The sequence below is a fragment of the Vidua macroura genome, chromosome 1 (assembly GCF_024509145.1).
Source record: "Vidua macroura isolate BioBank_ID:100142 chromosome 1, ASM2450914v1, whole genome shotgun sequence".
Taxonomy (NCBI): Eukaryota; Metazoa; Chordata; class Aves; order Passeriformes; family Viduidae; genus Vidua; species Vidua macroura.
This window is the reverse complement of record NC_071571.1, coordinates 10632593-10657499: the sequence shown is the minus strand read 5'-3', so window position 1 is coordinate 10657499 and position 24907 is coordinate 10632593. Positions and strand designations below refer to the sequence as shown.

The 24907-nt window shown below is 41.1% G+C and overlaps 2 protein-coding genes across 4 annotated transcripts; one reads left to right on the top strand and one right to left on the bottom strand.

The window, feature by feature from the left end:
• On the top strand, positions 1–6169 carry IDI1 (isopentenyl-diphosphate delta isomerase 1). Of its 3 annotated transcripts, none has more exons than XM_054000018.1 (5): positions 1–107; positions 1141–1304; positions 2309–2401; positions 3667–3797; positions 4354–6169. In XM_054000018.1, exons 1-5 carry the CDS (start codon positions 13–15, stop codon positions 4669–4671), a joined length of 801 nt encoding a protein of 266 aa, XP_053855993.1. In that variant the 5' UTR covers positions 1–12; the 3' UTR covers positions 4672–6169. The 3 variants fall into 3 exon arrangements, with proteins under 3 accessions (XP_053855993.1, XP_053856003.1, XP_053856014.1); XM_054000028.1 differs by having other exon boundaries at positions 16–107; positions 1144–1304; XM_054000039.1 differs by lacking the exon at positions 1–107 and adding an exon at positions 272–289.
• A 1252-nt stretch (positions 6170–7421) lies between these two features.
• Positions 7422–18333, bottom strand: GTPBP4 (GTP binding protein 4). Its single transcript, XM_054000004.1, has 17 exons — positions 18249–18333; positions 17432–17602; positions 16181–16284; positions 15967–16103; positions 15281–15381; positions 14814–14906; positions 14115–14306; positions 13963–14028; positions 13176–13265; positions 12663–12773; positions 12331–12408; positions 12171–12222; positions 11490–11590; positions 10424–10621; positions 9493–9558; positions 8154–8288; positions 7422–7653 (listed from the first exon to the last, which is right to left on the bottom strand). The coding sequence occupies exons 1-17, from the start codon at positions 18294–18296 to the stop codon at positions 7501–7503; spliced, it is 1896 nt and encodes a 631-aa protein (XP_053855979.1). The 5' UTR covers positions 18297–18333; the 3' UTR covers positions 7422–7500.
• Positions 18334–24907: the final 6574 nt, after the last annotated feature.

Below are 24907 nucleotides of genomic sequence, written 5' to 3'. Positions count from 1 at the left end.
GTGTGACGAGCGATGTGGCGCGCGCTGCGCCGGGCCGGGAGCGCGGCCCCTCGGAGCGGCCCCGGCGTGAGGGGAGAGCGGCGGGCGCCGAGCGCACGGACAGCGAGGTGAGCGGGGAGTGGAGAGCGGGGCACGGGGACAGCGGCCGAGAGGGCCGAGGGCGGCCGCCCTGCCCCTCAGCCCTGCCGGGGCGCATCCAGAACTCTGTGTCCGGTTCCGGACTCCTCCGTACCCGAGAGACGAGGAGCTCCTGGAGAGGGTCTGTCGGAAGGTAGCGAAGGTTATGAAGGTCAGAAGTAAAGGCTGAGGGAGCTGGGTCTGTTCAGCCTTGAGGAGAAACAGCTGAGAGGAGACATCGTTAATATCTATAAATATTCATGGGAGAGTGCGAAGGGGATGCTCCCCGTTGCTGAGCAATAAGAGGCAAGGGGCAGAAACTGATGGACAGGCATTCGCCCCTGGGCGTGAGGAAGAATTCCTTTCCTGTGTGGGTGACCGTGCAGTGGAACAGGTTGCCTGGAGTCGGTGTGGAGCCCCCTCGCCGGGGATGCTCCAGAGCTGTCTGAATGCAGTCCTGTGCCGTGTGCTCTGGGATGACCCAGACAGAGCAGGAAGGTCACCAGGTGACCCCTGTGATCCCTTCCAACCTGACCCATTCAGGGATTCTTTGGGCTGCCGGGGGCACACCCGCGGCACCAGAGGCTCGGGGCAGGGCAGGTATTGCTTTGGAGGTGCCTCGTGTTGAAACTCTGTTCCCTAGCCTTTAAAGACTGTGGAGAGGAAAAATCCTCGTGGACAGGATACCTGGTGTTATAAAACAGCCAGAGCTGGTACACAGCTTGAGCTTTGGAACTGGAATTCCTCCCACTGACAGCCCATAAAAATAATAGGCTCAGCATGGCTGCCCTGCAGCAGCTGCAAGGGCTTCCTGAGAAATAAAAGTGCTTCAAGCACCTGTCAGGTGTTGCTATGTGGATAAGAAATCTCAGGAAACTAAAAGCATGTAAACCCTCTCAGAATAAAATTGGTGTGCCATTTACACCATGTCAGAGAAACAAGCCATTAGGTTATTTCTCACACTCTGCCCAGGACCTTATGGATGTTGTTTTTACTGACTGACTCTTCATTGTCTGTCTTCAGTAGAACGTGTGCTACCATCAGGATGCCTGAAGTAAACACAGATCACCTGGATGAGCAGCAGGTGCAGCTCTTGGCAGAGATGTGCATCCTTATTGATGAAAATGACAATAAGATTGGAGCAGAGACCAAGAAAAACTGTCACTTGAATGAAAACATTGACAAAGGTACGGCTTGCTTATCTCCTTATGGAACCATTAAGTTGATTAAATATTTTCAGAAGCGTAGCCATGATTAAATTAAAGCCTTGATCTCAGGTGAGTGTTGGATCAAACCAGAGCAAGTACCTCCCCTTAGGCCCCTCCTCCTCAGCATAAACTATTTAATGTTAAAATTCTGGAGAATGGAGGAACACTCAATTGGAGGCAATTGCAAAGGAGAGAAATGTGTGATTGCACATACAAGCTTGACAAATATTTTTAATCACGTTTTGAACATAAAGTAATATTTTTTCCTATTATGGATACCTGGTTCTGTGTAGCTTTTTCTAAAGAATGCTGTTTGCTTCTTTGCTGAGTTCTTTTCAAGTAGAAAAGGATTTCATTTTAAAGTAGTTCGCCCAGAGTTCTTCTTCAAACACTGCTAAGGGTTTGAAGGAAAGGGTTTAACTGATTTTGGGTTTAATTGAGGTTGGTCAGATTCAACAGTCTCTCGTGGTAGTGTGTGACCTCTTTTTATGTACTTAGGGAAAGCATCTTCCTGAAGAGTGAGGAATAACAGACTCAAAAGGTGAAGAAAACAGCAATTCTACTGTTTTTAATTGAGCCTATTTTTGTTCTGCTTTTGCAATTCTTGAAGGGTCTTGAAATGCAGTTTTTTAAGAATTTTTGAGTCGTCTCTTTTTGATTGTAAATTTATGGGTGCCAAGTTCTCCTTGGAAGCTTGCCCAAATTGCACATTCAGAATGGTGAACTGACTGAGTTTAGAAGAACTCCTCTGTTGCATTTTTGTTCTAGGAACTCTTCTAATTTCATATTTTGCATAAGCTGAGAAACTTGAATAATAGCTTTTGAGTTATTTATCAAATCACTGGTTTTTAACATATATTAATTTTGAATTGGATTATGTAAACATGAAGCCATTATAAGCCCTTAACTGTCTTCATATTTTTTTTTCCTCTTCTATTAAATATCTCAGTTTTGTTGTTTGTTTGGGGTTTTCTTATTTTTAGGTTTACTGCACCGAGCTTTCAGTGTTTTCTTATTTAATACCGAAAATAAACTGCTGCTGCAGCAGAGGTCAAATGCAAAAATTACATTTCCAGGTTAGTATTGAAACACTGTATTTATATAAATGTTTTATTTAAATCAATATTTAAAAAAATATATGTCAATCCAGTTCTGCAGTGTAACTCATTCTGAGGTTTTAGAATTTACTACTTTAGAGAGTACATACTTCCAATACTTTTGAGAGTTCAAAATACCTTGTGGGTGAAATAAGATAATGGAAATGCTTGTGTATTGTTATAGATGTTCTTGGGAAATGGTTGTTCCCTGACATGTTTGATCCTGTTCATGCAAGGGCAGAGGGTGTGGCGTTTACCCCCTCTGCTGCAAGACATTTATTGGGTTGAAGAAATGGCTCTGGTGGCTGTGGAGAGTGTCCCATTGCACTGGTAAAATCTGATGTGCAGCAGAGCCCTGGTGCCTGGGAGATCTGTGGACCTTTGTCTGTGTTGTCTTAACAAGCACTTGTTTAACTCTGCCAGAATGAGGCTGTGTGGCCCAACCATGCAGTGCATGACTTTTGAACACTCCTGAACTATTACTGTCAAATGCAAATGGAGAGGCATACAAATAAGGAGGGGAATCAAATAGAAACAGCTTACATGAGGCATGCTGGAGGGAGCATGAAGTTGTTTGTTCCAGAATTTTCAGTGGAAAACAAAATCAAGTGTTTCCAACTTGACGGAGGAAGACCTTTTTCTTTTTTTCAAGGGCATTTTTACTTTAGAGATTGTTTCAACCTTTTGTCTATAAAAGTTGAGATCAAAAGCATCTAAAATAAAATATCTACAACCATGTTTGAGCATTTTGACTGGTTAGCAGAGAAGGAAAAAATGAAAAGCAGAGTATGGATTGTTGTCCTTTAAACACAGGTATAAACTTTGTATTTAATTCTACTTACTGACAGCTGTTCTTGAAGCTGTGGGAATATTTTCATTATTCTGTTACATATGAACTCCCAAAAGCAATTTTAATTAGCATTTGAGAGATAAACAAGGTCTTTACAGACTGGCTCTCTAAGTAGATGTGTTGGGGACAAGAATGCCTGTCCTCATGGGTATCAAACACTAGCCTGCAAAGTAGTGCTCGGCAGAGGCAAATCCCAGTGCAAAATATGTAAAGGAAAATAAGAGGTGTAAAAACCCTCTTTCTGTAACCCTTCTCTGCAAAACAGAAATGAAGCTGGGATGTGTTGAATAACTAGCCTTTGTCTCTGGGGCATTTTGGTGTTGTGTTTTTTTGGATTTTTTTTTTCCCCAGGTCCTTATATGTGTCAAAAATGAACTGATTGAACTTCTTGCAGATTGTTTTACCAACACTTGCTGCAGTCACCCTCTAAGCCATCCACAAGAACTTGAAGAAAATGATGCCATTGGTGTTCGGAGAGCAGCACAGAGACGACTGAAAGCAGAATTGGGAATTCCCATGGAGCAGGTAAAGGAGGGAGAAACAGGAATTCTTGCCAGCATTTGCCAGTTTAGAGACCGTGTCTGGCAGACAGAGTCAGCCTCAAACCAAAAAATGAACTTCTCTTTGGAGAGGCAGAGAACTGAGTGAACTTCCAGAGATCCCTGGAGGGCAGGGTTACACTTGGTCTGTCAGTACATGGTTCTGACCTTGGCTTCAGGTAGTTGTCAGGTCTTTTCCTTGGGAAGTGAGGGGTAGGTGCAAGTGTTTGTGTTCACCAGTGCTCAGTGAATGTGCAAAAAAGTCTGGTAAACATTATTTAAAGCATACCATACAGGAGAAATACACTCCCAAGTATTACAGGGTGAGTCTGGCTAGGGAAATGCTGTGCAATTCATGCCATCAAACTGCTTTAAATTGGTTTTTTTCTTAGTAATTCTTTGTGAAAAAGTGCATTGCATTTGTATACCTGGGAACAAATAATTTCTAAGGAAGAGGATAATAGCTGATAAGTTGTACTGCAATGCCCAGCAGTGCAATTATCCTGGTCTGGCAGCACTTCTGACACGTGTTTTGGTTTTAGGTACCTCCAGAAGAAATCTCCTACCTGACACGAATTCACTACAAGGCCAAATCTGATGGCATCTGGGGAGAACATGAGATAGACTATATCTTATTTGTGCAGAAGGATGTGACACTGAATCCTGATCCCAACGAGATCCAAAGCTACTGCTATGTGACACAGAAAGAACTGAAACAGCTCTTGGACAAAGCTGCCAGGAATGAAGTTAAGATTACTCCATGGTTCAAGCTGATAGCAGAGACCTTTCTTTTTAAGTGGTGGGATAACTTGAATAACTTGAAAAAATTTGTTGAGCATGAAAAAATACACCGAATGTAAATAGCTGGCATAAAAGGTGCTGAAGGCTAGCAGTGATGTGTTGTCTCATTAACACTGATAAATCATGATGTACATGCAGAGACTTGGTCCACATGGAGCATGTTTAATTTATAGATGTCATAGCCAGTGTTTTTCCTTCTGTCTTTGTCACCTCTTCCCCCTCATCCTTGGTTCTCTTGGGCCTGTTAAGATCTCATGTGAAATGGGTAACAGTAGCATGAAACCCCTGGGTTCCTCTTCCTCCATTGCTAGTGAAAGATCCTCAGCCCTTGTGTGCCCTGCACACCTGGGAGGGAGCCCAGGCACCTCCTGCCCAGCTCAGGCAGGAGGACTGGGGTGTTCCCACTGAGCTTAACCACGCCTTAAACAGTGATTACACATGACTGTGGGCTCTGCTGTGATGTTGAGAAGACCAATTGCCAGAAGAAAAAAACAATTCAAAGTAATCAGGATTATTTTTAATTGCAGAAAGCAAATCTCTTCAGCTACTGTACTCTATAATTAACCAAACCCATAAAAGCTTAAGTAATTGGATTGCCTGTGTGGAGTAAGTTTGATTTTGAAGTGCTGACATATGTGTTAAAGCTTTAGATAATAAACAGTGTTTGGGTTTTTTTCCCCCACCAGGCTTTTCTGATTAGTTGATGGTTGAATACTGGACATCTCAAATTAAAAAAAAAAAAAAAAGTTAATTACAGCAAATGTAAATGGTACCTGTCTAATGTCAGTAGTCTGTCTTTGGAGACAGGATGTGCACTAAATGGCTCTTCTCCATTTTCCAGGAAACAAGGCATCTTGATACAAGAGCTTTTCTTTTCCTGTAATAGTCATTCCCAGACAACTCAAACCCACTGAACCCCAAAATTCAAGACTGACAGTTTGTGAGCTAACTCTCGGTCTTGATGTCAGTTAATTAGAAATTACCAGAGCTAATCCTTTTTGATCTTGCAGTCAATCAGTTACTAGTAACTTAGGAGGCTTTTTTCAATAACACAAATACTCAAGGGTGCTTCAATTTTAATTATGGATGGGGGGGATGGAGGGTCCTCAAAAAAGTTTGTGCTTTCTTCTGTTAGCACACTACTCAAACTAGTTTTTAAGTTCTCCCAGAGCCTGATGAAATAGGATGTTTGTCATACCACTTATCATTACAAGTAAACATGGTTGTAAGGATTCTGTCTGGATTCAGGGCAAAACTAACTTTTTCCGTGGTCAAAGTTTTTCTTTCTCATCCATGTTGTGACTGCAGCACTGAAGCTTCCTTGTACCAGCACCTCCAGTAGTTCAACACTTTGAGGTTTTAGAGCCAAGTTTGTGGTGTATTGGCCAGAGCTGCTGTATTGTTTCAAAGCAAATAATATCAGGTGAGGGAACAGTGATGTGATGTAGCAGCTTGCTTGAATTCTGTGCAATTAGCCATGATAGCCAGCTGTAGGCAATGGAGAAGTTCTCAAATACTTCTTAAATCTAACTTTATAATTAAAACACCTTGCCTAAACCCTTGGACTGTTGTTTTCTTTTCAGATGTGAAGCCACATGGAGAATAATGTGTCATTGCCACACTCTTAAGCAGCACCCTGTCCATTAAACACCACTGAAGCAGCATGATATGGGCAGGGCAGCAGAAAAAGCTGTTTTTCTAGTTCAGCTTGGAGCAAAAGCTGGCAAAACAGATCTTGAAGTAGAAGCCCTGTGCATACAGAAGCTGAAAGAAAAACTTTGCTTAACAGGTCCTCTAAGTCCCTCAGAAATTTTTCTTGACCTCGGTCTTCTTTGTGGCATTACAGTATGCTTTAATTCTGAATTTATTACACAAAGTAGATGAGTGAAACTCTATCAATTTACACATGCTGCAAAAGCTGACATCTGAAAGCCAGTTACTGGCTGTATATCAAAAAGTAGTGATTTGAGGTTTCTTTCTTCCCCCCCTCTTTTTTTTTTTAACATGGCTTTGAAGTGCACTTTCCAAGAAATACATTTATAATGTATCATTTTGCAAACCTCTACATAACCATTGACCAAGTAGGGACAAAAAGAAAGTATTTCACATATGACAATATATTTTGCCTTGAGTAGAATTTTATTTATCAGATCATGAAGAGAAAATGTCTTGCTAAGCCAAGGATGACAGTAGCATGTGCTTGGCACAAAATTTCAGTCTGATCCTTGTTCTCTATGTATCTGAAATATATTAATTGAAATATTCAAGGCTGCAAGGTGTAACCTTCCCTACCCCTGCTGTATTAGGTTATTACAGGCTGCAGGTCAGTACTAGAAATGCAGTTTCTTCTCCAGTCACCCTGGATCTCAGTAAAGTGGCAGCAAACTTTGTCTAGTTCTTGATGCTTTCCTGTTATTTTCCCACCCGTTTCAGCCTTCACCAGCAACATAAACTCATCACAAAGGATTACCTGCATGCAGCAATCCAAACCTTACTGAACCCAGGCATTTTTTATCAATGGTAGTTTAACAAAATGTTCACATTTCTAGATTTAACCTCATTTTAAATTAGGTTTTTATAGAAATATAAACACTTTACTGATACATGAAAGTCAAGAATAAGAATATGGAAGAAAGTATTTTTTTATGTCTGTCTATAAATGGTTTCTGCCACTAGAATTGAGAAATTTCTCTCATGGTATTTCTTGGAAGTGCAACATCAAGGTATTGAAATACTGAACTTGAAGTATCATAAGCACTAACACAAAACACACACTTAAATATCAAGTATTACTAAAAAAGATGACGACTTTAGTTTTAAGAAATTTAATTTTGATTTTGAATTTGTTTTTTTTTTTATCAGTTTTTAATTTTGATCCAGAAGACTGCTTATCTTCTCTGTGTTTTACCAGATTTTCTCTTCCCAGTCAGCAGATGTCTTGGCTTCAAGTTAAATATGTGCCTGTCTGCCTCTCCTTTCCTGCCCAGGCGATTCATTTTCTTTTGAGCTTTCTTTGCCATGATCTTAACCTTCTTCACCATCTATTTAAAAACAAACAAACAAAGATGCAGAGTAACTTCCTGAGTAACTCAGGTAACAAGCTTTACCTTTAAAAAACCCACTAAGCTGGATGGTTTTATCAAGGACATTAACACCAACTCTAGAGCAGCATCACTGTGACACTATCAAAGTGACACTAACCCTTCTTAGCAAAACTTTCCAGTACACTAACACAGGATCATGCTATCCCTGAATTCCTCACTTACTAAAGATAGAACCACAGTTTGCAGAATTTTTTCTTCAGACTTACATTTAGAGACAAGAATTAAAATGTACTTCTTTGGTCTATATTATTACATGTTATTTGTAAGAAGGAAGTAGAGAAACAGAGTCCAAATGAAAAGATGATCAAGCTGCAGGGAGACCAAACACAAACTCTGGACAAACATAACCAGCCTACTCTGAAGTCTCCCAGGAGCTGGTCTAGGTACAATCATGCTGGTTGAGCTGCCAAACAAGTAAATACAGGTAAATAACAAACCTTTTCATCCCGAAGGCCAGACACATCCCGTGGTGTGCGAGAGCAGCTGCGACTGCGCGACACCGACTTGGGCGTTTCAGACTCATCACGTTTACGTTTCCTCGTGGTGCTGCGTGACCTCCTCACGTAATGTGCCTGAAATTGAAAACATCATTTAACCTTTAAAGCCAGAAACAATCAGCTCACTTCTAATCAGAGTAATAGGAAAAACAGGAAGTGGATTGCTGTGATAAATTATATTGGCTATTCCACAGTAGCATCATTTAACCTTTAAAGTCAGAAACAACCAGCTCATTTCTAATCAGAGTAATAGGAAAAACAGGAAGTGGATTGCTGTGATAAATTATATTGGTTATTCCATAGTAACATAAAGACCTTGACAGTTGTTGGTCACTGCCTCTCTGTCCTACAGGAACACTCATATTTCAGTGAATATTAGCTTTTTTCCCTCCACAATTACTAAATGGCTTTTTTCTTTTGGTGGAGTAGACTCATAAGTAATCAATAAAAAGATACAAATTAATGGATAGCAATGCTTAAGCAATTTTGCAACAGCAAAATAGCAATGATGAAACCTACCCTGATTAATGTCCTGTGCACTGGGCATAGCCCTGAAGAATTTCAGACATGGAGACTGGTCATGTTATGTTATAGCATAAGTATTACATTCCTACATGGCTCCTACATCAACATGGCATGGCACCTCTCAGGACCATAAATGCTTGCTTCAGATGTGCAATGTTGACAGTTCTTGTTTCCTAACTCGTTATTTAGCTAAAGACTTAGAGATCTCAAGATCCAGGGAGCTGTAATACTGCTGGATTTGCTGTAAAAAGTGTTTTGGGGTTTTTAAATTTCTGTTAAAATAAAATGTCTCCTGAAGGCCAGTCTCTGATTAAGTACTTTATGTGCCTTACATTTAAAGATGCCAGCTGCCCTAAAAAACTTCAATTACAGCTCATGGAATTAATGAACTATAAAAAGATAGGCCTGATCTGTCACTATTACTATTTCTGACATAGTAGAGTCTCATCCAACAAAGCAGACTTGATAATTAAGAAGTATGCTTAGCTAAGCCTGTTCTTGAATCCTACACAAATTCCAAGGAAGCAGTGCACATGCATATATGATTTTTGATGTTAGTTTTCCAGCTTATACAATCTGTTTTGATCACATTACTCAAAAAATTCCAGTACCAGCTGCCTCATCTGTAATTCCTAATTCACCCTTAATAGACCCCACCTCTCTCTTGTGCCAATAATAATAAGCTTTTCAACCGTGCTCAGAGAAATCTAAGTCTCTTTTAGACAAATATTATGTTTAATTAGCAAAAACTTACATCATCCTTATTAGTCATGTCAAGTCCAAGATCAGTCATTTCTTTCTCTAACACCTTCCTCTGCACCTGTAAAAATACAGTTAAGAAAACATGTTTATTAAAAAAAAAAATCCTTCCACCTGACTTTCTGTCTCAATAAAACACCACAAGTCCATTATATTCACTATATATTTCTGGCTTTATCATATCCACAAGCAGGTTATTGACATCCTACCTTCACATTTCATTTTTTACTATTTATTTTTTTGCACCCATAAATTCTGATTCACAGGATTCCAATGGCCCAACATTTCCTAAAGATCATGTAAATTAGTTTGCCTTTTTTGGGGGAAGCTGACAAGGAGAAGCTGTTTGGTCAAAAATGTTTCCTTTTCTCCCAAAAGGCACACACTCTGGAGAAGGTAGGAGATCTTAGGGGCAAAAGCAGCTAGATTCATCTTCTCAGAATGTCTAGTTACCAGTTTATTACCTTGCAATTGTCCTGGACTGGTCAGAAGAGACTCTGCCATCAGAAAGAATGATACCTGGCTACTAAAAAGACACATCACCTTTTCCAGAACAAATTTTACATTATTGTGATTTTCAGTAATTGTCTAATTCTTGTAATTCTTTGATTTTTAAGCAAACAGACAATATACAATGAAACAACCCAGTTAAACAAACTGAATCATATTATTAAAAACCTTTTCTGCAATATAAATGGAGTTTTACACAAGAATCACTTATGTGACACACAAAAAAAAAAAAAGGGTTACTATCCCTCCTCAGCTAAGCAGCAACCAGAACTCCTGGGAGAACAGAAGGAAGGGAGCAGCGAAGGGGCCAAGTATGAACAAAAGCCATCAGTTCCATTACCTGACAGTGATACATGCTTTCATGATGCTGTTACATAGCAGCAAGGTTTTTTTTACAGAACATATTCTACACTCACCTTTTTAGCTGTTCTAGGCATCCTTGGACCATGAACATCTTTTTCCTTTGACTGCAGGATTTTCAGTTTCTTCTTTTCTCGTATCTTCCTTGCCAGTTGTCTGATTTCCATAATTTCTTCATCTTCACTTTCTGGTTCACTGTCATATTCTCCAGCAGCTTCTCTCAGCTCTTCTTCTTTCTCCAATTCTTCCAGTTTCTTAGATTTTGAAGAGGTAAAATGGAGATCAGATCCTTGAATTAGGATCCTCAACATTACATTTGTACATGGTCCTGGGCCATGACAGCACATAGGCCCTTCAAAGAAGGAACTACATTACCTGATAACCACACTAATGGGGCTGGTGACAGAGATTACTGTGAACCCATGAACACACTGCTGTGCAAACTAATGCAGACTCCACATTATCACTTGGCTAAATTTGTGTGGCTGCCCAAAGCTGCCCAGCGTGTGGAAGCAGCTGTACTGCCCTGTGAGCTGTGCTTGCTGTGCCATTTCTGGAAACAGACTCTGAAAAAACCCTTCTCTTCTGACATTCAACGTGAGTCCAGAACACCAGCAATTCACAGGAACCCAGCTGCATAACTGGCAGGCTCCGTGGGCTGCACTCACCACTCCTCCTCAACAACCAGCAGGAAATCCAAACAGTGATTATTATTAAATAAAAATGTTACAAATTGAGCATTCAGTCCATTTCCTCCATAGACATAAATCTGATGGATGAACTTCATATTATTAAAAATACATTAAGTTTGATAGCTATATTCCTGTAGCTGTAGTCAAAGAACAAAGAAATATAACTTCTAGTGCAAACCTCATATTTTAGAATGGAACAGATGAGATCACCATCATTCTGACAAGCTGAAGCAATTTTCCATTCTTCTGAAATTCTGTCCTTTATCACTCAAAAACTAGTCTCTTTTCCCATGACAAGTGCAGACAATGCAAAACAAGAACAGGTTCTCACGATACACGATTTGTTTTTAATCTATAAATAGTAACTGACTTTGAACAAATAAGAGAGAAAGAGGAAAGAAAAGTATAAAGCAATAAATGGAAAACTCACTCTCATTATATCAGGATCAATGTAGTCAAGTATGTTATGGCCTTCCCATATCTCTGGAATCTTATCATATTTCTCAGATGAATTCATTAAGTCCCAGTATTCTTAAAAATACAACAAAAGTTGATAAAGAGACAAAAATTAATTTAAAAGAATGTTTCATGACAAAAAACAACACTCAGACCACACACACAAAAGAAGTACCCTATCCCTAAGACTTTGGCAGCACCTCTGCTATATTCAGAAATATTTCTGATCTCCATCCTACTGCCAAAGATTGCTCAGTTATGGCATCACTCACTGCCCCAAGACACGCCAGGCAACAAAAACCCAGCTGAAACACAATATATGCAGTTCTCTCTCATATTGATACTTTCTGAACAAAGAGAGCATCAAAAATTAATGAACTACTACAATACAGAATGGAAAGAAAAAAATCACTTGAATCATCAGACCAGCTGTTTCATGTCTGTGACTCCAAAATAGGAAACAACTGAGTAACATCACAAAACATATCACTAAAGATCACCAGTTCTGGAACAGAAGGATAGCATGCAATGAAATGGTGACACTGGCAATTAGTTGAAAGGAGTCAGGTTTAGGTATTCCCCCTTAAGGCTGAAATAGCCATACATTACTGTTTAGTAATAATAATGGTCATACCAATTCTTATCTAATACTTACTCTGCAGATCCAAAATATAATCATCTCCCATTTCAAGTTCAATATCTCTCTCCTGCAAAGACATACATGACTTTAGATACCATCTAATTTAGAAGCTATGGACTAACACAGCAAATTTAAAATCCAGCTGCTGATTTCCTGATTTAGAGATGCCACTTACCAACTTCCTCTTGGGAGTGTCTACTTCCATGCGTTTCTTACGAGCTACTACTCCTTCAGGTATAAAAGGCAGTCGCTCCTGGAATAAATCCACCCCAATAAAAAAAGGAAAAGTTCACATCAATTTTTTTACACTGCTATAAATCACCAGCTGCACTGTAATGTATTTCTGAAGAATACAAAATCCCAAGCTCCCACCAGGAAAGGCACTTACAGATAATAAATTAGAAAACTTCAGCATTTGAATCTGTTTGCAGACTAACAATGACAGAATTCTTATCCTACTTAAGAAGTACTGGAAAATACACTAAATAGTGCACACATGTAGCCTACCTTGTTATCTCTTTTGTTTGGCATGGCCAAGTGTAATCTATTCAGCACTTCATTCACTTTGTTTCCTCTCATTTTAGTATCAACACGATGGGCCAACAGTCTGTCACAGGCCTGAAAATGCACATGGCAAGGTAAGGTAAGGAACAAAGCCTTTTAGATGTTTAAATAACACTACAGGCATGCAATCCCAAGTATCTGGCTTCACATCTTATTCTCTTTTTGTCTTATACTTCTAACTCTCAAGAAAGCATCAAATTATTTTATGTTAAAAGCATCACAGGAAGATGCATGTGCAGATATGTATTTTTTTAACAGGACTCAGAAAAAAATCACAATTTAAAGAAAAACTTATTATTACATTATTTTCCATTTTCACCCAAGCTCACTGAGGTGCAACAAGGAAAACATTATTAAAGTTTGTCACTATAATGCAGTCTAACTGAGATTAAACTCATACAAGTGAAGCAAGATGTTAGTTGTTCATTTGGGATGAAACTAAGAGAATGCACCTACCTCTGTTTTAACTTGGATTACACCTTCTTCAGTTAGCGTACTTGTTTCTATTACAGAAAATCCTTCTGCTTCAAAAGCTTCAAATATTTTCTAAAATGGAAAAATTTACCCAAATAATGACCTCCTGTGATTTCTTAATATACCACAATACATTAACACCAGAAATTTTAATCCAATATCAATACATACAATGCGTTACTATTTTATTAGAAGGTGTTTCGAAAAAGATGATGGAAAGTTTACAATTATAGTTCTATTTAATCTCTTTCTTATTTTATAAGCAAATAACTACTTTTTAAAAGGCACCTATAAATGACCCATAAGGGAAAAAGAAAAAAAAGAGTGAGAGAAACACAAATTCTATGTTTTTTAGCCTGTAGATACAATCAAATTAAACCTGCAGGACCTTTTATTGCAACTGTTCAGGAAGACCTCTTGAGTCTAGTGCTCACTGTGCCTAACTGTCACTGAAAGGATTATCAAGTAAAGCTACTGTCTAACTTCCAATTAAAGCAGTAATTGAAAGTTCTCACACTATCAGAGATTTCTGAAACCATTAAGAACCTGCTTTCTGGCATTCACAATATTCAGGCAAGGACTACATTAGACAGTACTAAAGAAAGACGGGGTCGAGACCTGCAAAGCCACCTTCCACTGCACTATTAGAGCAGTTCAATAAAGAAATGATCATGTAAAATATTTTGCCCAATAAAAATTATAACCATCCACAATGCACACACATTTTTGTAAACATCAGAAGACAAAGAGGTGAGAGAATTATCCTAACCTGACTCTCTTCAGGAAGTTCTGAAATCCTCTTCACATCACATTTGTTTGCAACAATTATAAGTGGCTGATAAAAAGGCAAAAAAAAAATCTTAATTCAAGCTACCATGTTATAAATCCGTGGGGTTTGTTAATAATGTGAAAGAAACTCACCTTGTTAGCAAACAATGGCTTAATATTTCTGAAGAGCTCCACCTGCTCCTCCAGGCTATGCCCACACTGCTCAGACACATCCATCACGTAGAGCACAGCAGCACGCAGATGTGCCAGGGCAGTGATAGCCTGCATCTCAATGGTGTTCCTGTCCTCCAGGGGGTGATCCAAAATACCAGGAGTGTCTACTACCTAAAATTAACATCATTAAACCAGGTGTTACTGATCAGCTATTGCAGAACACGTGTTTGATTGTTCAATCAATATTGTCTTTTTTAAGATGGCAGCAGTTTTTCCTTTCAGTCACAAATAGAACTGTGAGCTCTGCCAAACTGAGAATGTGAAAATGTAGAAATGGAAGAAGAATGAGGTTTCATAACCAACACTCCAAGTATTGCAGAGGAAGGGAAAATGCTGTCCCTACCCGGCCCAGAATTTGAGAGTGATAAAAAGTGATCTGGCTTTAGTCAATAATTTCATTTCCCATCTTCCCTCCAATCGAAAACACACCCAGGCATGTACATTTTTAGAACAGGTTTTGACTGCTGCTTTCACTTGGCACACTGCACCTTGCACAGCAGCTGTCACACACAGACTGTCTCATCAAGAAACAAAAATGCAGCTGCCATGGCAAAAAGGCAAATCAGGCTATAACCAGCTCACTCTTTCAAGAAACTGCAAAATAGTAACAGTTCTTACCTGCCAACGTAGATACTTATAATCCATATGTCCCACAAAGAGAGATTTCGTGGTAAAGGCATAAGGCTGCACTTCTACATCTGCTCTTGTAACCTTAAAACAAGATTTAGTCACACATATTTATTTAAAATTTCCTGAAGTTGAAAGTAGTATACCCTAAACTATAATACACTTCCTTTGCTACAGGGAAAAAAAAAAAGCTAAAAACTGGTTATTCTAGCTTCTCGGCAAGTATCTATCAGAAAATATGCTAATGGGATGCTGTTTTGGAGAAGGATTTTTAAGAGTGAAATCTATCAACACTTTCCATTTATACCTTCAGGAATTTCATTCAACCTCTACTCACACATTTGAACTTGCTACTACTCACAACAGACACAGCCACAACTAAATCAAATTGTTCAGAAGTTACCTTATTTTAATTAAATTGTATCTCAATATTATCTATGGAAAAACCACTCACATACCTTATTTATAAAGCTGGATTTCCCAACATTTGGGTAGCCACACAGCAGAAGAGTTCGTGTATTGGGATCAATGGTTGGCAAACGAGACAAATGCTGTCGTACTGAAATGTTAAAAAGATTTTTTAAGTATCCCTGATTTAAGTTTTACTGAGATGGAATAACTATACATATGCTGAATTGTTTAACTAAAAATCAGTAACATTTCTGATATGATAATTCATGGAAGTATGTAATAGATTGAAGACTCCACAAGTACCTACATACAACAAAAATAAAATTTAAGAAATATTTAAGAAATGAAGACCAGCTAGTCTTACAGCTAGAATGACTCCACCAAATCAGGCAACATAACCTGAAGGACTAATAAGTCTGAAGTAAGGAGTAATGTCTGCAAAATCTTTAGCAACATTTTTCACATATATGTTAGTGAAAAGAATGGTAAGTAAAAGCATGCCTGTGACTTTTAAACAAAGAAAAAAGTTTTATCACTGTTAGTAATACCATAAGGCTTAATAAATATTCAAACAGAAAACTATTTTGTTGAAAAATAAACACTAAGTATCTGGGGATTTTAAAACTGTTCCTGTGTTTCCTGGATCTGTAACCTGTACTAAACACAATCTTCTGCTACTAAGTGTAATAAACTTTATATCCAATGCATTTTTTAGCCCATATGCAACATCAACCTTGCTCCAAATACTCCAGGCTCTGTTTCTGTCTCTTGATGATGGTGCACATGCGTCCCAGGGCCGCCCGTTTGAGCTGCTTGCAGCGGTACAGAGAGTCGCCGTACTTCATCAGCCGCACGTAGTCCTTGGCCACGCTGCGGGCACAGGAAAGCAGAATTCAGCCAACAATCCACCAGGCACGTGCAAAACCAGAGAAATCAACGCCCCTTACTTGTCAATCAGATTCTTGGCAATGTTGATCTGCCCCAAAGCCAACTTGTAGTGATCTTTGTCATACAGAACATTCATCAGGTCCGCGTAAAAAGGATGAATATCCTAAAACAAATGCATGATGGTAAGTCTCATACTTTCTTACTCTAAAATTACTGTTTCTTGCACATAAGTTCTTTTTTTATTTTGCTCCAGTACAGCAACACAAATGACACCGAAAGCCAAACAATTTTTATTACTATCTTATGTTAGAAAAATAATCTGCTTGGTCATTAAATGCATGAATCTTAATTCCTCTGAATTTCTTCTGCAAGCACATCTTTGACTTATTCATACAGAGTTTCCATTTGATTTTCTGCTTTCTAAAATACTTCGTATTACAATTTTGAAGTCTCTTTTTTTTCCAAGTAAAAAACTGCAAGTAGCCAACAGAAATTGCCTCTGAAAGGAAATTCATATTATAGCAGAAATATAGCAATACCATAAATCCCTTTTCTTTTCTGAGTGCTGCATGAAATTCTATACAAGACTGGACAAAACGGGTTTTTTTAATGCTCAAATAAATCCTCAACTTTTCAAGGAAGTGGAATCTCCGGTACAAATCTTTTAAGTAGAGTATTTCAGCTACCTATGTATTTACCTGAAGAAATTTCACCATGTGATGTTAAAAAAAAAAAACGGAAGATATTTCTGGGAATTCTGGAGCAACACTCAATGGGTATGAAATTATCAAAAAAACCAATTTAATAGGTGAATAATTTCAGTCTGAACAGAAAACTGCCCATAAAAAAGTCCTACTGGGACATGGATACAGTTGCAGTTATTGAAGTTAATAATGTGTTTCTAACCCTACCCTTTATGGGGCCAAGGACAACATTTATGTTGTCAAATTAACTCCTGAAGATGGAAAGCAATATGATATGTTATATTTCTTGGTATTTTCTCAGGAAGACTAAACATAAGTACAATTCCCATATGCATACACACAGAAGAAACAAGCAGATACAATATACTTAAAACCCCCCACATTTTGTTTTAATTTAAAAGCAACTTCTGGCAAACCTATCTGATCAGCTAAAAGCTTGTAAAATCCAACCTTTAACGACCATCCACCTCCACAACTTAGACTTCACTTCTTCACAGGAACATACTAATTTTGCAGTACAGGTTTTGCCTACTACTCACAGTAATATCTACTTGAAATCAGCCAAATTGTCTACACAGAGAAATCAGCAAATGAGAAAACACTTACATCTAATTTCGGGAAATCTGTTAAGATCTGAGTGAGTCTGTCATGGTAATTTTGTTGAGTATATTTGACTTTTCGCATATAAAAATGTCGAATCCGATGGATTTGATAATGTTTATGAATGACGGTTGGGGTCTTTCGCTGAGTCTTTGACAATGTCAAATCTATGAAGTCCTGCAATCGAGGAAACATGATTAATGATACAAAATGTCATGCTCTTGTAAAGGCAACAATTTTATTTTGGTGGAGGAGGACGCTGACGAGTGAAGTGCATGCACAGTTTGACACGTATGTTTTAGGGCAGGCAGGAATAAGTAGTTTGCCCGTTCCCTGTCCAGCTTCTATTCCAATGGACCGCGGGCTGCCCCCGGCCCAGCCGCCCCAGCCAGACCGAGGCCTGCGGGGAGCTCCCTTCACCCTGCTTCATTTAAAACCCCTTCCTCCGACTGGCAGAGGACTTTATTTTGAAGCAAGACGCTGCGATGAGTTTCGGTATGAGGCAGGTTTGGGAAACAAGAGGGATTTTTGTGAGGGACAGCGCAGTGTTAAGGATCCCTGCCCAAGATGCTGACAGGACCCCCCCGACACTGTACATGGTACGGGCCGCCGGCCGCAGCAGCACCAGCACGGGCGAGTCCACGGCTCCCGCGGGAGGGGGAGAAGGCGAAGGCCGACACCACGCCGGTACCGCGGAAGGGGCGGGAGGACAGCGCGGGCCTCGGAAGCCGCCGAGCGGGAGGAACGGGAGGGACGGCCCGGTGCTGAGGGCACTGAGGGCAGAAGCAGGGGCCGAGGCAGGAACGGGGGAGAGCGGCCGTACCTTGGCAGACGGAACCACCGTGATCTTCTTGAAGTTGTAGAGCGCCATGGCCACCGCCAGCGCCGCGCCACGCGCCGGAAAGGGAGCGCGCCCGCGGCTCTCGCGAGAGATGCGCGCGTCCGGCCCGGCCCGGCCGGAACAGGGAGGAGGAGAAAGGGAGGGGAGGAGGAGAGGGATGGAGAGAGAGGGAAGGTGGAGGGTGGGCAGGCTCCTGGGGTTGGGTCTGGGTCTTGCCAGAGAAGCACCTGACCGCGGGCAGTGTTCTAGCGTCGCTCCCTGCTGTGATGATCCGGGGCAGACATGGCTTGAGCCCCGTAGGGCCGAGAAGGCACAATACACCCTCACCGTGGTGACCGATGAATAAAGGCTGATGTCCATTAGCACGAAGGAGCTTAATACTAGAGAGAATAAGGATGGCGGAAGGGACCCCGAAAGCCTTACGGGGCCCGCGAGTGGCGACCTCCCCAGGCTGTCACAGCTGGCACTCAGTGCTGTGGCCCAGGAGAGGCACCCACCAGATGGATCTCCAGGAACAGCTCTGGATCACCCCGAGATACCTGGAAGAGTACCTGGGATTGTGCAAGAATCACGGAATTACAGAATCTGTTAGGTTGGAAAACACCTCTGAGGTCATTGAGTCAAACACCACCATGTCAACTAAATGCCACTTTGCCATGTCCTTAAGTCTTTCCTCAAACGCTTCCAGGGACAGTGACTCCACTGCCTCTCTGGGCAGCCTGTTCCAGTGTCTGATCATCCTTCATCTGAATAAATTCTTCTTAATGTCCAACCTAAACTGCCCCTGGCACAGATTGAGACTATGTCCTGTTGTCCTGTCACTGGTTGCCTGGGATAAGAGGCTGAGCCCCCCCCGGCTGCTCCCTCCTTTCAGGGAGTTGTAGAGAGCAATAAGGTCCCCCTGAGCCTCCTGTTCTCCAGGCCAAACACCCCCAGCTCCCTCAGCTGCTCCTCATGGAACCTGTGCTGCAGATCCTGCTCCAGCTCCATAGCCCTTCTCTGGACACAATTCAGCACCTCAATGTCTTGAAAGATGGGATGTTTAGAGCAAGAATGAAAGCTGTGAAGACCAAGGGATTAATGTTGATAAGGGAGTTGAAAAGTGTGGGGATATGGAGAGAAAAGGGGATAAAAGAGGCTGGCAGCACACCATGGTCAGTACAAATGTCTGCTCATACCTTGCACATCCTATTGCTACAGTCTGCCCTTTTAAACCAAACTCCATTCCTGACCATTTTCCAGATTGAGGGGCTTTCTGTTCTGCTCCTGTGAGTGAGAAGCCAAGTGCCTGCCACAGGAAAAGAGGCAGAGATCCATGGTGGCCATGTTTCGGGGGTGCCAGGAACTGGAGGGATCGTGGTACATGCACACTGTGTGTCAGTGTACATGTACATGCATACACACATACTCAACAGGCTGAGAAACTTGGGGCTGTTCAGAGGAGGTTGTGTGGAAACCTCATAGGAAATTTCCACTGTCTGAAGGGGGCCTACAGCAAAGCCAGACAGGGACTGCTTGTGAGTGAGTGATAGGACAAGGAGTAATGGGTACAAACTGAAAAAAGAAGAAATTTAAGTTATATATTAGGAAGAAATTCCTCACAGTGAGGGCGATGAGACCCAGGACAGGTTGTCCAGAGAAGATGTGGCTACCCCAGCCCTGGCAGTGTTCAAGGCTGGGTTGGATGGGTCTTTGAACAAGCTGGTCTGGTAGAAGGTGTCTCTGCCCATGGCAGGGGGTTGGAACGAGATGATCTTTGAGGTCTCTTCCAACCCAAACCACTCCAAACTCACTCCCAGTGACTGCAACTGGGAGAGCAGGGGCTCCAAGGGGCCAGAATGATCCAAGTGTCGAGGCTCTGTGTGGGTGGACACATGCACAGGAATATCTGGACTGGGTGTGTGTGTTCCCACTGCAGGTACATGCTCAGTGTTCCTTTCAGCTGGGTCTGTGGTCATGGGGCTGCAGCAGCCTCACCTCCATCAAGCTGATGAATTCCAAACCCAAAACAAACACACCCTTACTTCCCTCTTTATTTTTTTCCCTTAATTTCTTTTTTTTTCATAGTAACTTTCAGTGACTTGTCTCATACTTAACTGTAAATCCTTTCAGATAAAGACAAGCGTGAGTGAATTCTGGAGCAGTTTATGAACTTGACTGTACCTTGTGCTCTAGGGTTTTTTGTGTATCTTCAGCAAGCAAGAAATCCAGATATCTAAGATACCTGAATGTAGGCACATCCTGCAGTTTGCATGTCTATCCCTGTTTTCTACTTCACAGTAAGCTGGCATGCACATCAGTTTTAAATAAATTGCAAATTACTTGATACTCTTTGGGAGACAAACTAGATTAAAAATTAGGAATTCCCGTGGCTTCCACACTGGTTTGGGTTTTTTTCTCTACACACAAAACACGGCATTTTTCACTTGAGAGAATTTAGTTATGTGTTAATCTGAGATTGCACATTTTTTTACAGTACTGGAAATTTAAATGCATAACTCCTTTTACATTTATTTTATTTAACTGTGGTCCTGGTTTTTACTGAAATGCTCCAAACAGCTGTCCAGTGCAGTGGAAACTTGTAAGGTATTTGAAAAGTAAGAACTCATTTTATCAGCTGGACAGTAGTTAATCCTTTCCAGTTAACTTTAGTAATGACTGCATGTGCACTACTGGATGATAAACATGCTCTTAGAGCCATTCCTGTCTGTAGTCTCACAGTGGGGCTGCAGCTGCCCTGAAGAAACGTGCAGCTTCCTAAACATTTTGATATGACCACTTCAGTCTGCCTTCTTGAAGCGTTCTTGAGCAATGAGATTTGACTTCACACTTTATTTATATTGTATTTCGCAAATACATAATTTTATGGAATAGAAGGAGCTCTTCTCTAAGTATATCCCCACATTTCCCCAGTTTCTGGAAAGATCCTTCCATGAGGTGGCCTGGGACACTCAGACTGCCCCACAGCTGGGACCAGCAGACTCAGCCTTCCCCAGTCCATGGCACCTGCATGGGCCCCCAAGGCCCACGTGCCCATTGCAGGTACTCCAGAATCACATGCAGACATGCCCTGTGCACCCCCCATGAAACTGATCCTCAATATTCAGATTATCCAGGAGCAGGCCCTGGCACCCCTGCTCTCACACTGCCTGTGCATTACTACTTTCTTGGACAGTTTTCAAGAGAACAAATTCCAAGACAAAATTTGAGTACCATTCTAGACATTGTGTCCTCTTGTTCCAGAAGTCAGGAGAAGTAAGACCATGTCAAGTTATGTTTCTTTTGGACCAGAAAATTCCTTATCCTAGCTGTTTTCTACACTCAGACATTCTCATTCATATTTATGATAAATTTCAGGCATGTAACACTTATTCTCTATTTCATGTTTAAAACACCATTCCAGTAGATTGTAATTCATATCAATTTGAAATTGCAGAACACAAAATTAATTCTTGTACATTGTGCAAGGGTGACTAATGGCACCAGCAAGGCTCAGACCATGTGCTGTGCCAATCTACCAGAGAGGAACTTCCAAAAACAGGCAAGAATGGACAAGGTCCAGGGAGCCACCCAAGCATTCCTCTGTAAGGAATGCTTCTGCAGAATACATGCAGGAATTTGCATTATGACTGGATGTGGCATTACAGAATCAATCATGTTGGGAAAGGCCTCTGAGACCACTGAATCCAAGCTATGACCCAGCATCACCATGTCAAACACACCACAGCACTGAGTGCCACCTCCAGTCTTCCCTTAAACACCTCCAGGGACAGTGACTCCACCACCTCCCTGGGCAGCACATTCAAATGTCTAATCACCCTTTCTGTGAAGAAATTCTTCCTAATGTCCAACCTAAACCTCAACCAGCAGAGCTTGTGCCCATGCCCTCTCCTTCTGTTGCTGGTTGTGTGAGAAGAGACTGACCTGGCTACAGCCTTCTTTCAGGAGAGTGACAAGGTCACCCCTGAGCCTCCTTTTGTTCAGGCTAAACACCCCCAGCTCCCTCAGCTGTTCCTCATATGACTTGTGCTCCAGACCCTTCCCCAGCTTCTTTGCTCTCCTGTTTCCATAACAGAAGAAAGCTTTTCAGAGGGGTTATTTGATAACCTGTTGGTCTGGCAGCAATATGCAGCCCGCCTCACCTTTTGATTTCAGCAGCTTAAAGCCCAGCTAACAGGCTAGTCAGAAAATGGTATTTCTGGAAGCAATTTTGCTTCAGTTTAATTTCTTGGTTTTGAAAACCTCCTCCATGTCAGTAGCCAAGTTGAAGAAAAATATTCAGTCCCACTCTGTTCCTCACAATGAAAAGGCATGGCCACAAACAAACCTGGCAGCTTCCCTAATCTTTTGCTCTGTAAATTGGATGCAAGAGGTCAGGGCCAAGGGACACTGGTAGATGCTAGGTACAAAAAACTACTGCTTCTTCTCTAGCAGCTCCTCCAGGCTTCATCAGAAATCTCTGAACTACCAACCCAGAAGCATCACATTAAATACAGAATATAAAGCTATAAACAGGCAATAGTGCTTACACTTATCTGCAGTATCTGAAATATCATGAGCACGATTTTATTTTGAAATGGTGTCATTTCATATCAGCACACAAAAGGCACATCACAGGAAGGGGAACTTCCAAAATTGGATTATTAAGTATCAGACTCTCTTACTAAATTATCATTACAAAGGGCATGCATGGTGATGGATCAAGGAGCTTTGGAGAGTGACAATACTGCCCCAGAAGAGTAATGCTATCTAATGCATCTCAGGAGGCACACTCAGGAACACACTTGGGAATACAGTATTAATAGCTGTAGTTACTGTGTAATCCTGGAAAAACTTTGAAGTTGTTTAAGGAAGTACAATGAAGACACACCATGTTTTGCCTTTCCCAGCTGCTCCTCTTTGTTTAAAGGAGACAGCTTTACCAGAATGGAGATGGGGGAGTATGTCCTTTTGTTCCACGATTTGCAGCATTACAGAGAATAGCAATGGCGAGTGGAGAATTTGCTCTGTGTCTGGCAGCTCCTGCTGGAGTTTACCAGGAGTGGCCTTGTAGGGAGCCCCTCATCCCCAGCATCAGGATAAGCAGGGGCACGTGGGGCTGCTAGGCTAGGGGCAGAGGCGTGGGAAGGAAAGGGCTTATGGACCGCTGCCTTCTCCTGTGTCCTCTGTGAGCATTCAGCCAAAAACACAGCTGAGAGAGTCCTCTAAAAGCCTTAAAGAGCCCCAGGTGGAGCTTCTGAAGCGTTTTGTCTCACCCTCCCTTCCCTGAGGAGTCGACGGCCAAACTGAAAGAGTGGAGAGCCTCAGCAGATCATACTGAAAGTTGCTATGCTATACATTCCTGATGCTAAAAAAAAAAAATCCCCTGGAACAGTCTGAAGTTTGGTGATTCTTATGGTCAGGAAAGAGTTGCTTTGCTGATCTTTCTGAATATGGACACAGTCTTAGAGCTGGCAGGGTTTTGTCATGCTTTAAGGAATAGGTAATTCTTCTGCAAAAATAGTGCCTCATGTCAGCCTTGTCAATGCTCTGGCCCTGACACAGTGGCACCAGTGGGTTACATTTGCAAAATGAGCCACATCCAGGCTTCCTTTACTGGAAGAAAGTGCTCACAGTGTGCAGTGCAACAGTGTGCCCTGGGCAGCTCCCCAGGACACCTGAGGGGAATGGTGGGCTATTGCCTAGCTCTCAGGTGCAAGGGAATTATTTTTGTGTTCCACTAGCTCACTTTCTAATTTTTAATTGTCAAACTCATTTTAAATTACTTTACATCCTAGGCTGCTGACCCAGTCACAATAGCTCCATGGAAAAAGGAGTGTTGGCAGAGACCTCATTGACACTCCTTGTGATCAGAGGCTCTTGACATAGAGGCCCAAGGTGTGGGAATTATTGGCACTAAGGGTTAAACTTAGTCATGAAAGACTAACCACTTCTGTGAACCTTCCCTGAATAGTGATGGCAGGAATAATCCAGGCTGTTTACCATGGGAGAGAGAGGGAAGGAAGAAAAAAAAGAAGAAAAAAGAGCAAACAATAACAGCAGTGTTGGAAAGTAACACAGAGTAGGACCATATTAAGATTTTATTTAATTATTATTTTATTTATCTTGTTTAAGGCTTAAAAGACTTTAAGATCCAGAAATGTAAAAATCAGAAGGATTCAAGATTACTGAGTGGATATTTCTCCAAGGGCAGAAGCAGGATGTGCTTCAAACTTCCCATGCTTGGAAATGATTTCAAGTGTTCTTAGATGTTTGCATCTACAACATCTTGACAACATTTGCAGGTGTCATTTTTGCTGGCACATATAATTGCAGGCACATTTTATTGTACTTAGATGCCTATTTTGGTTTGTCTGGCAAATGAGCAGTTTGACATGTAAATGTGCCTGCAATCAGCTATGACATAAACTCTATCTACAGATGTATTTTTGACATAAAATTGGAAATGAAGCTGATGTCCTTTCCAAAAGTAATGCCTTCATCCTCACTTTGCTACACTGAAGATAGGAGGTTTCAGGTTTTATAATAATACTAAATCTTTGTCAGTGTGTAGTTAAAATGTAGTAGCAATGACATTTTAAAAATATCACTCTGATATTGCTAAAGCCATTGAAAAAGCCAAGGAGCTGCAAGTAGATAAA